The 12,444-nt window shown below is 38.8% G+C and overlaps 1 protein-coding gene across 1 annotated transcript in view; it reads left to right on the forward strand.

Moving 5' to 3' along the window:
• Positions 1 to 11,454, forward strand: part of PROS1 (protein S (alpha)) — a gene marked incomplete at its 5' end in the record, with an annotated part of 26,737 nt that extends 15,283 nt beyond the window's left edge. The window contains 7 exons of the mRNA XM_009700616.1: positions 664 to 782; positions 2,861 to 3,050; positions 4,011 to 4,178; positions 5,255 to 5,423; positions 7,120 to 7,268; positions 8,075 to 8,288; positions 11,060 to 11,454. Coding sequence (XP_009698918.1) covers positions 664 to 782; positions 2,861 to 3,050; positions 4,011 to 4,178; positions 5,255 to 5,423; positions 7,120 to 7,268; positions 8,075 to 8,288; positions 11,060 to 11,205 — 1,155 coding nt within the window. The remainder of the gene's footprint in view (positions 1 to 663; positions 783 to 2,860; positions 3,051 to 4,010; positions 4,179 to 5,254; positions 5,424 to 7,119; positions 7,269 to 8,074; positions 8,289 to 11,059) is intronic.
• Between the last annotated feature and the right edge of the window lie 990 nt (positions 11,455 to 12,444).

Raw genomic sequence — 12,444 nt, forward strand, 5'->3', positions numbered from 1 at the left:
GTGTTGAGTTCATCAACATTTCTTTCTAGAGCTCAACAGGACAAGTAGATTCAAGGAACAGCCAGATAGAAATATTTTCTACTAATCTGTTACTTAATCCACTTGTAAATTGTTACTTTTTATTCCACAGAAATTATTTTAGTATTACTACAGATCATTCAGCTATGAGTAGTTGTACATCAATATTGATAACAAAAATAAAAGTTTGTTGTTTTTTTTTTTAAATTAAAGCTTCTAAAGACGCAGCTCTGGCCCCATTCCCTTCTAACACCTGATCAGGTTTAGATTTCAGACAACTTTAATAATGAGGCCTGGCAGGACTCCAGTCACAGGTCCCTGGTGAAAACAAAGTGCCTGATGTAAAATTTGAATTCTTGATTCAAGTACTAAATATTTAAATATTAGTTCCAGTGGATTGCAACTATGTTTCAACTCAAATTATCCTCCAATGACTTAAATAATGGACATTTCAAGCAAACCCAAAGATATATCCCTTCATTTGTGCATAGGTATTCAAGTTTAAAATAAAAAAAAAAAAGAAAACACAGAGGTAAGCCATTGCTTAAAAAAAAAAAAAAGGACAGGCTAGCAGCCAACGATAAGAGTTGCTTCATGAACTATTGGAATGCTTTAACAGCTTTTTTTATTCTCTACCGTTTTCAGTCTGTTACTGCATGTATCCCACTGAACTTTGAAAAGAATTATGAACTGCTTTACCTGGCAGAGCAATTTATAGGAATTCCCGTTCTGTACTTAAAGTTTAAATTACCAAATGTCACGAGGTAAGCATTTGCTATTGATAAAAGTATGCATTGAAGTTATGGACATTTGTTTCCATTAATTTTCTAAGGGTTTAGGAAGAGCGCATTGCATGCATAAATTATGTCACTGTCTCCCTGATGGTTAAGGTATCTTTATATGGAGAATGAATTAACTCAGGTTCCTACATATACTAGCACTTAGAGGAAGCTGGAATCATTTGAAAGTGGACAGGCAAGAGTAGTGTGTCTGGAGTCACTTTACAGCATCTCTTACTGGTTGTACTGTGTCCTTGAGCCACCTCAGCAGTATAGACAGCAGCTCTCTTACATGGCAGAACTAAAAGGTCAGCAAGTTTCTTCCAGATACCTCAGAAGCAGGTAGGAGGCAGTGGCAGCTGTATCTCAGCCAGGAAACAGTGCACAAGTAGGGCAAGTCATGCACCATTGGCATTCAGATGTGATCAGATCTGTGAATTATGGAGTTGGAGTCCTCCAACCATTACAGTCCTGGTTACCAGTGCTGTTGCAGGGAGAAGCGTATGGACTGGAAGAAAGAGTTCAAAGAGATCCAGACTTGAATGGGCAAAAAAAGGAAGAGGACTGAGGGCAGTAAGTTTTAGTAGGCGGTAGGTCCCATTGGTTTGTGGACGAGAGGGCAAAAAGATCAGTGCTTCCTCCTGACGGAAGCTTACTCTTCCTCTGAAGGAAGGAGCAGGGGCTGGGGAACATGGGAGGCAGTGATACAGATACAGGAAGGCATTTAGAATTCTCAATGTAAAATTCAGATGTTACAGGAAAATAATTACTGTACAGTTTCCGGTTGTATATGGGAATGGCTTTCGTTTGGATGTTGCTGCTACTTCACTTCTGCTCTGGGTAGAGACTGTGACATGCTACACATGTACTGCTGAGAAACAAAACCAGGCCCGTGCTTCCCCCTTCACCCCGATGCTTCCTTTCACAGGGTGTTCCAAGGACACAGATAGTGCACAGTACCTTGTCTAGAGCACCGTCTGTATGATTTGCTTTACAGCTGTCAGAACAATCGCTAATGGTAGTGACCCTTTTATTATTCCTGGACTTCTTTGCTGTGGCAGCTGAAATTGCAGTGTTCCTTGGCTTACTGACCAAACCACTTGAGAGTAACAGCAGCAGCAGCTCCCCAGAACCTCAGAACCTTACAGAAGGACATAAATATTGAGAACTTTTTCCTCTGCTGCTATTCCAAGTTGACCAGGCTTTAATGCTTTCCTGGAAGACCTTTCTAAAGATGATGATTGTTAAAAACTATTTTAATAGTCTATGTGTAAATACAGAATTATTTTTCTGTGCGTCTGCATGAGAGACAATGACATCTAGTGGACAAAGAATAAGACAGAGTGAAAGCAACCCGAGTTCTTAATTACAGCTCCCTTACTTGTTTCTGTTGTTGTCTTCAGCAAATCCTAACTTCCAAATGCTTTGTTTTCTCCTTTCATTCTTAATCTATTTTATCTAGTCCGAAGTTCTAGGAGACAAGGACTGTTTTTTGCTATACTTACTTCCACTGTACAGGTTCTATAACGTAAACCATAATTTTGCTACATACCCATATTCAGCCACCTGCCAACATCCAGGCAACAAATCTACGAACTAGAGAATGGCATATAAAGGCAGTAGTAACCAAAGAAATTGCTAAGTTATAGTTGTTGTAGGATGACACTCAGCAACCCTGTTGTACTGAAGCACATAGTGGATCATGTATTTTTTTCCACATTGCATCTCCACAGAATGCAATAGGAATATTACCTCTGTCTTCCTACTCAAGGGAATGCAATGTCCTTCACATGTAAAGCTCATAGCAGATTTGGGAACTGAACCAAGGCTCTTTCAAATCCCAGCTCAGGGCGTTAATTGCAAAACTTTTCCCTGGATGCAGATGAACAAGGCTTACATTGGATTCTGCTTTTGACTAATTGTGTGCAGGTATCACAACTGCTCAGATAGAGTTACTAAAAGGTTAATGTCTATGAACTTTTTTTTTAAACCCTATTAAGGCATTATCCTAGGCTATAAAGTATTTCAAGTTTCCCATCTTCTTATTAAGATTCCTTCTTCAGATTTACAGCAGAATTTGATTTCCGGACATACGATGCAGAGGGGGTTATACTATATGCAGAATCTCTTGACAATACAGCCTGGATCTTGCTTGCTCTTCGTGATGGGAAGATTGAAATTCAATTCAAGAATGAATTTGGAACAAAAGTCACCAGTGGAGGCAAAGCCATTAATGATGGACTGTGGCATATAGTAAGCTGGGTTTTCTTCTCCCCCTTCCTTCCTTTAACCCACTATGGGAACATTCTGTCTTGGTAAGTAAAGTAGGGAGAAACTAAGTGACTATTAAAAAAGCTTAAAATGATGCCCTCAAATCCCAGATCTAAAAATCAACCAAGAAATGCACAAGAATGCCTTACATCTGGGAAGTCGTGGCATCTGGCAACATAGGAATTATTCGTTGTAATCATGAAAAAGGAAGCAGCAGAATATTAAAAAGTGTGATTGCATGGTAAAGTGCATAGTTATTAGATGTTTTCTCTATAGAGAGCAAGTTATACATTTGCTAGACCAGAAATTCATCTTATTCTTCAGCCTTGCATACCTAAGATGAAAGCCCTTGCTCACTTACACCATCTGTAAGTCACACCAAATTAATAATATCAGTTAGGTTTTGTTTGTTTACAGGCGGGCAAGAGAAGCTAGGATTCTGCATAGACCTCCTGTTTCAGTTCAGTACAACTTGCTTGAGATTTAAAAAAAAAAAGTCTTATTTTGATGCCCAGTAATAGCAGGAGCAAGCAATGAACCTATTTTGCCTACATCCCATCTGATGATTCAATCCTCTGTAGCAGGTTGCAGTGACATGGAGAACTGTATGGCAAATGTGGGTTGGCTGTAGAGCAATTGTAGAAACGAACTTCTTGCAAACTCTGTAGCTCATAAAGCAAAGTAATCAGCTGCATGGGTTTTCCCAGGGGTAGGATGGGGGTGGAATGGAAGATCAGCCTCCTGCGGATGTCCATGGATATGGACAGTTGTCATGATTCAAGTTTAAATATCCTGTAAATATTGACCGAGTTAAAACTATTTTACAATTTAGATATCTAGAGAAACTTTAGTAGTGCTTCATACAGGTATATGTAATTAGTACGTAAAATATTCTACATCTTTGGTCGTTTGTATTATGTAATTATTTGTATTTAAATCTAGATATCAGTTGAAGAACTAGAACACAGCATCAGTGTAAAAATAGCTAAAGAAGCCGTGATGAGTATTAACAGCCCAGGAACTCTTTTTAAACAATCACAAGGTTTCTTGGAAACTAAAGTGTACATTGCAGGATTACCTCGCAAAGTGGGCAACACTCTTGTTAAGCAGGTAACTAAAATGATAAGAGTAATGTTGATTAATACTGTTCTGTTGTTTGTTTCAGTTTGTATTGCTTACTTAGTATAACAGGGGAAGGAAGAGTGGTATGGAATCCATTTAGAAAATGAAAATCAGGTTATTAAACAACTGTTTCAAAAATAACATGCATGAAGCTTTGTAATCTGTCTTCAGTTAGGTTTCAGTTGTGAAAACAGAGCACTTATGTTCTAATCTTTCAGGATTCTGTAGCCTATTTCCTAATATAGCTTCAAGATTCCCTAGATCACCACCACTTCTGCTGTAAGAGCATTTCAGAATGATTCATGTTTCTAGTGCTGGCTTTTGCTAGGCTCTGGCTAGGTATGGAATTCACTCTGCAGGCAGCACAACGAGCTTTTTTTTTTTTTAACTAGGTTTTACAATAGCCCAGGCTAGACAAGGCCTTTAGTCTTCCATCCTCAACAACTCTGTCTTATGCTGGGGATGGGTACAGTCAAGTTGTTGCGACCGTCTGCTTTGCAGTAAAGGAGCCCTCAAACTATTTGGCAATCTAAAGAGAGAGGCAAAAAGTGACGGTACAGTAAAGGCTGCATCTTTTTTTTTTTAAACAAAAAAACTAATTAATTTTTGCTCAAAAGTGAAGCAGAGAGAAAAAACATGAACCAATACAACACCCCCTTACCCAATAGAAAGTAATTCCAGAAGTTTCTTTGTACTTTGGTACAAGGAGAAAATGAAACCTTGAACAAGGAACAGTGCTAGTGACCATTGTCTTCCAGCTACAGAAAAGCTATTGTGACCTAAATAAAAGGACAGCATGAGCTTTAAAAATTGAAGCAATCTATTTTGTGCAGATCACTGGCATCAAAATGGGAAGTGTTATTAAATCAGAAATACCTTTTGAAGGCTGAGGTACTAAATACATGCCATTTGTTTTCTCCCAGCATCAGCGCTATAACCTATAGCATTGATAAGGCTATTATTGGCTACTTAGAAATAAGTTGATATGTAAAGTAGTGCCTTGTTATTAACATTTTTAAAACAACTTTGAATGCAAACACTTAAGTTCTGTAATTCTTCTACAGCTTAACCCTCGGCTAGATGGCTGCATACGTGCCTGGAACCTGATGAATCAGGGGCATTCAGGTGTAAAAGAAGTTATTCAAGAAAAACAAAGCAAACACTGTTTAGTAGCAGTGGAGAGAGGATCCTTCTACCCTGGTACTGGAATGGCAACGTTTCAGATAAACTATAGTAAGTATTTTTTTGTCTATTCCTATATTTTTTGCTGAACTGGTGATGGTACCGATGAATTGTTAAAGAAAAAAAAGCCACACACACAAACTAAGCTATACACCACTGCATCCAGCAATGATTCTCATAACTTCTGTTAAAAATTTGCTTGAATGAGAATTGTGATCCCATTGGTGTCATCCATTTAATTTCTGAAGTGCTTTAGGTTAGGAAACGTATTCTTTATTTGCAAAGGATGGGTGCTGTTGAACACATTCGCTTTCCAAAGATCCAGTTCTGTCCTCTGTTCATCAATGGGGAAAGCTGTCATATTACTGACAGAAAGAGAAGATTGGGGATGGAGAAAAGGATTGCTGATAGTTTTGCGTATGCAGTTCTGCTTCTAAATCATAGATTGTCCTGAGTTAGAAGGGACCCACAAGGATCATCGAGTCCAAATCCTAAACAAACATCCTATCTAGAGGTTTTCGGTGCATCTCTTGCTCCTTTCTGAACCTAGAACTTTCTTGCCTGACCTCCTGCCCTAATTTCAAAATTTCCAATCCAGAACCTCCTTGTGCACAGCTGAGACCCCAGAACAAAACATACCTTGAGCATCATTCCAAATCCTGTTGTCATTGTACTCTTCCCCATCCCAAATGCTATGCTATTCTTCAGTCCTGCTCTGATCCCCAATCCTTTTCATCCCAGGACTTGCAATTCTTTCCCAGGCCTTTTCTTTAGATTCCCTCGCCCACTTCAAAAGATTTCACCAGCTTCTTACGCTCCATGCTTCCAACCAGCTTGTATCAGAATTTCCTACGCCACTGAAGTTTCCTCAACTTTCCTCCCACTCATTCACTAACACCATGCTGTCGTGACTCCTCCTGACTTTTGTGTTTGGGGCTGCTGCCGTGACTTCACCCCTTCTCCTTTCTCTTCTCCCAGCCGCTCACCCCCCAAATCCAAGAGGCTGCCTGCACCTACTGCTGCCCTTCTATAAGCTGTTACAGCCCACTGTCTCCCTGCCCATTTGACTTTGTGTAGGAATATAACCTCACCTCATATTTTAGGATTTCTGCTTCCTCAAGAAACTACTAGATTTGACTGGAGGTGGGGAAAGAGGTACAGGAAGAAAAGATACAAAAGGTGACAAATACTTCTTTAAATAGTATTTTTTATATTAGCTTCACTATAAATGTAGCATGTGAAATTGTATTTGCACCATCTGCGTATTCACTTTATGCACCTGCATGTTCCCATTTTAATAGTGGAACTGCTTTGAAATGTAAAAGTGCATGAGAACTGCCAATCTTCTACTCAGTGGCAGCAATTTATGAGTAAATAAGTTTTTTGGGTTTAATTTTGAACTGACCTCTAATGAATGTGACACCTGTTCCACATTAGAATAGAGAATGTAGCAAAAAAGAAAAAGTCCAATAAGTACAGAAGGTTAGGGAAGATGTAGGATTAAAAGTTTGGTTTGTTTTTTTTTCATGTTTTTGGTGTGGGGTTTTTTTTTTGTTTTGTGGTGGTTTTTTTTTTTTTTTTTCAAAGACTTCTTGTTCTTTCTAAAAGTTCCAAAGCTTACTGTTTTTTCTGGAGATTAGTACTAATGTTTCCACAGTGGGAGCAGATTAAATACTAATTTTTAACATCATATTAATTTTTCTTTAGCAGGTGGATTTATTAATTTCAGTTATTCTTTTTAAAACAGATAATCTTGACAGTGCTGAAGATTGGCTAATAAATGTGACTATGACTATTCGCCCATCCGCAGACACTGGTGTTATGTTTGCCTTGGTTTCTAATGAAACGGTGCCTCTTGCTTTGTCCATAATGGACTCTAACTCCTCTGACTCACAGGTGATCTTAAAATTATCATAGCAGCTGATGTACATATATGTCACACCTCCTTTTGTCCCACTTAACTTACTACTCCATTTATGAAAAATCAAACAAGAAAAAAGCTACCCACTTACGCTCAGTGGAGCTGGTAGACCAAATTAATATTTTGAAAAGCAGTTAGGTCATATAGTGATGTGCAGAAAATACATTACTATTAATGATTGCTACAGCAGTGACTAAGTGCTCCTATGTCAAGTACAATCCGTTACATCACATCCTCTTTAATCTTTCCTTCCAAATGCACAAAGCCGAAAGGGGAATAGGACAGAAGGAGAATGATGATATTATAGTAATGGCATCATGTTAGTTTCAATTTATAAACAGATCTTTTTGTCCTTAAGTTTACATTTACATCTGTTTACATCAGTCATCCCTAGACAGAGCATGATTATCCACCATGGTTAATCCATGCTTTTGCCCAAAAGAAGAACCTATAGCAAACGCTTGGTTACCTTTGAAACTGTGGCAGTACTCCTTTTGCCTGTAAGAGAAACAGGATTTCACCTCAGAACCACAGCCAAAGATTTTTGTACAGTGAACATTCTCACTTATCAATTTAAGAATATAAATGAATGGCGTTCATCACCAAAGGTGATGATTATACATCAACTTTGGTAACTTTTCCAACTTAAGGTACCAGTTTTTAAAACGTGGCTCCAACATTTCCTTTTCTACTTCCAAATATAAAATGCATCAGAACTAAGTATAATTGTGTGTTAAAGTTACATGTGGCATCTTTTGTGACCTGCCATTCTTCCATTTAGAAAATCATTGTGACCATTGGAAACATCACTGTTGCACATCTGGAATCAAAGAAGTTGTGTACACCCAGAAAAGTGCTAGTTGGACTTCTAGTAACCAGACAGCAACTTGAACTCTCTGTCGATTCACGCACGGAGAGAAGCAATTCAGAGCAACTGTCAATCCTGCATCAAGCAATGATGGGAAATGTTGTTACCTACTTGGGCGGCCTGCCAGGTGAATTCTATTTCTTTTCATTAATTTGATTATTTGTACAAGCCTGATTATATTTAGTTTACTCAAGCTAGAAAAAGCCTACAACTGCACAAAAAGAAACAGTTGTTTTCCCCAAGTGCTTCTTGTTTCATGCAGTCTATTCAGGTTTTGAGGGAGCCTGCTTTTCAACAGTAGCATTATTAGGCCCATTAAAAGGCACAAGTCTCTCTCTAGAGGTTTGAATTTGGAAAACGTCTTGATTTTTGAACTGGGGAGAAGTAAGCATTGTGTATTTCTGAAATGCCACCAGCTGGCACGATTTAGGAACTGCATCAGAAAGAAAGAAAACCAGGCATTTGTAAGTAAGTTGTCAGCAGTGCAGAAGTCAGGAATACGGTTTCAGCAATTAAACTCTGGGCAATAGATGACTGGCAATCTGAGACAGAAAGTGTTGAAACAGCAAATACTTTGTTTAAAGCAAACTGCAAGTGCATGCCCAGTCTTAAGACATGTACAAGCATTGTTTTGTACAGAAGTGTACACATGCTTATCTATAAAATAGTTTGACTTCAGGGTTGAGTCATGAAGAAAAATAGCATTGCCATAGATGAGGAATTTGCAAAGCCTAAGATCTTCGAATTTGAAAATTGGTAGAGGAAAGACACCGTGGTTACAACGTTACTACTGGCAGAGCTTTTCTGTATCCTCTATTAAAGTTATTTTAGGGAGAACAAGGCATTTCTTCCAAGGCAGCATACGCAGGGGAAGCTGGAATTATGGTTCCACCCACTAGACTTGCTTGTCAGAATAGAAGGAAGGTGTTTAGGGCAGCAATGCAGGTACCACAGCCTCTGTCCAAAGTGGTGGTTTTCTCAGTATCCAGGCCCCTATGTTGGAATTTACTTGTTCCCTACAAGTCTTTGTACCCTGGTAATCAAGGATGTAACAAGATTCAGGCACCAAATATGACAATTTGTCCTCTAATTTTGTTTTTGAATGGATATGCAGTATCTTGGAAAGCAGATAACCAGGTGACTTCAATTCATATTGAATGTGTAGAATGAGAAGAATGCACTAATTGTGCAGTACCATCACACACCGCAATAAGTAAACGTCGGTGGTTTTGTAATACCTGCTCACTTTTAAAAGAGAGATGAAGTCAGTATTTACTTACTAGGGGTGAATCAGTGGGTTAACTGGCCATCGTAACTTAACTAAGATGCCATTCATTTCTTAGACCTTTTCATCTTTGTGATATTTCAATGATTCTTTCTCGTACATTGCCGGCCACAAAGTAATTGGCATCTTACGAGGTAAGACCTTGGCTTCAGTCATGCATCCCGAATAGATAAGAGGCAAGTATTAGTTACTTGCTGCTGCTTGAAAGTAAGTGTAATCTCTCAGTTCTAAAAGGTATCTTCAACATGCAAGTTAACAAAAAAACTCCGTATGCATAAACAGTTTCTACTTAGAGGTCTCAAAAAAACCCACATTATCCAAAAGAGCCTCTTCCACAACAGCCTCCGTTACCAGAGAGAGAAAAAGTAATACAGAAAAACTACTTTAGGTCCCCGTGTACAACCAGTTTGGCTACACTGATTCACTTGCTCACTGTAACACACCCCTGAAAAGCTGCTGGGGTTAACGAGCAGTATGAAAATGTAGGTAAGGATCCCCACATTGAGCTACAGTGCACAGAGCTGTATGGTTAAAAGGTGCCTAACAAAAATACGCATTCCATGAAGGCCAGAAGTCCCCATTTTTGATGCATGTTTCTTCAAACTAGTAACAGCATTGGGAGTATGCCTCTTTGTTAATTAATTCAGCACAATCAGCACAGGCTAAATGAGACTTGCACAGTTCTATGACAGCAGTGTTGTCATCACTGGAGTAAAGAGAGCAGAAGGCACGATTCTACAGAACTGTTTGGGCAGCACCTCAGCTTACAGCGAAATAAAAATCACAAGGAAGCAACATTTCTTGTGCCCCAGACAATCAAGTCTGTTTTCTAGGAGGGATAGGATGGGAAAAAACTGGGAAAAAAAATCAAAACAAAAAAACCCAAACAAAACCCCCCCAAACAGATTATGCTCTTGAGATCAGTTTCTAGGCATCCTCGTTCTAGTTGCTGAAGGTACTTGAATCACATTATGTCTACCTTATAAGAATCCAATTGTACCCTAAGACCCCAGAGCAACGCCTGCGTGATTTTGTGCTTAACATTGTTTCCTGGAAGCGCATCCGTGATCTGATGTTGCCGTAACCCAAACAATACCTAAATAAAGCGAGTCTTTTACAGAGAATTCACGTCAAAGCAGCAGTAAGGAAGCAGTAAAATGTGTGGAGTTCCCAGGGGTCCCCTATCTGAGAACTTGCAGATTTGAATCCGGAGTAGCTTTCTGACAAAAGCAAGATGGTTCTTTCTGTGACCTCTTAACCCATAAACATCTGTTTGTAGGTCAGGACAGGAACAGTGGACTCCAGGAAACAAACTATTGGTTCACTGTTGTTAATACAGGAAATGCTACTATGAAAAACATTCGTGTAGTGAGCTTGCTGGATGGGAATAGGCTTCTAACGCGTATTTCAAATTTCACTGACCCTTCTCGGCTTTGCTGACTTAATCTTAAAGAAAAAGGAGAAGAACTTAAGCATGTCCTGCCAAATTGCTGTCTTCTCCCACGGCTGACTAATGGATGGGGAATGGAATATTCCCCATGTTTTTGCTAATCTGAAAAATACGTAAGAATTTGTGTGCCTTGGCCTAATAAATTGAATGTGTTTCTGTGCAGATGTTCCTCTGGGTGCTACGTTAGTAACCGCTTTTTATAATGGCTGCATGGAGGTGAAGGTCAACAACAGACAGCTGGATCTGGATGAAGCCATTTCTAAACACAATGACATTAGATCTCACTCGTGCCCACTGATTATGCTGTAACCATTCAGTTCTTAATTTAACTTTTTTCTTTCAGATATAATTTGTGTAATTAGTTTCATGCCATAACGAAGCCTGTATTATTTTATTCAAGATGTGCCAGGAAAATAATCAACAGCACGTTTTTCCTCCCTTTTTATATAGAATTGGGGGAAAAATCCCCTCTCTTTTCAGCTGTAAATAGACAATCAAGATCAAAATTCTGTAAAATGTTCTTTTATTCATATCAGTGATAAATCTTAAAGCTAGATTTATGTTCTTATCTTCCACATTCGTACTACACCCTTGATATATTTAGTTTGGAAAGAAAGTTCAGGATGTTCTGTTTAGAACCAATTTTGCTTCTTATTTTTCGTGTATCAGCACAAAGTTCTGTATTACAAATTTTGGTAATGTATTTGAATCTAAACTAAACTAGTCTCACTAAACTTTTCCAGGCATAACATACAAAGAAAAATCTCTACAGGTTTTGTGATGTGTGCTTTTGGTAAAGGAAAAAATACCCTGGAATCCAGACCCCAAGCTCTCTGTGAATATGTTTACAAGTTGTATCAATATTGATAAAGCAATCTTAAGACTGAAATGTTTTTGTAAGTAGCTCAGTTTTTTGAAATAGGTCTTGTTATACTGTACCGGCTTTAGTTCTTCTATCTTAGGAACCCAGCTTTAGACTTTTGATAGAGTTCTGGATCAGGTCAGGTAATTTACTTTCAAAGTGGGTTAAAATACACCCCAGGCAATTTTGGAAAGCAAGCGATAGCTTGAAGGAAGGAGCTCTGGTCTTCATCACAGAACATCAAACTGGAGTTTGCCAAGTAAAGCTGAGAAATTGCGGCAAACGTTTCTTCCATTTGTGACAAATCGAGCATTCCTTAATATGAGCACCTTCTAATGGTCCGTTCCATTTATTTAGGTCAACCTTGCATTCACAGAGCTCCGGAAGAGATTTATTTTTGAGCCCTGTTGCAGTGGTGTTTCCGACACACTTGAAAGCCTGAATTCTGCTAGTAACATCAGAATATAAAGCCATATTCTGCTCTGCCAACTTTAATGGAGCAGGGAATTAGAAGAGTATTGTTTTTCCTCAGGTGTGCTCATTTCACGCATTTCTAATATTTCTTTAGCATCCTTTGAGTGTTCTTTCCACTTCCAACCTCATTTTCACACAACCAAAAGCCTCCCCGTGCAGCTCACCTAGTGGTTTTGTTAACCCCAAACCAAATAAATGGCAAGAGGATTGCT

This window comes from Cariama cristata, unplaced genomic scaffold (genome assembly GCF_000690535.1).
Source record: "Cariama cristata isolate BGI_N322 unplaced genomic scaffold, ASM69053v1 scaffold40625, whole genome shotgun sequence".
In the NCBI taxonomy this organism is placed as follows: Eukaryota; Metazoa; Chordata; class Aves; order Cariamiformes; family Cariamidae; genus Cariama; species Cariama cristata.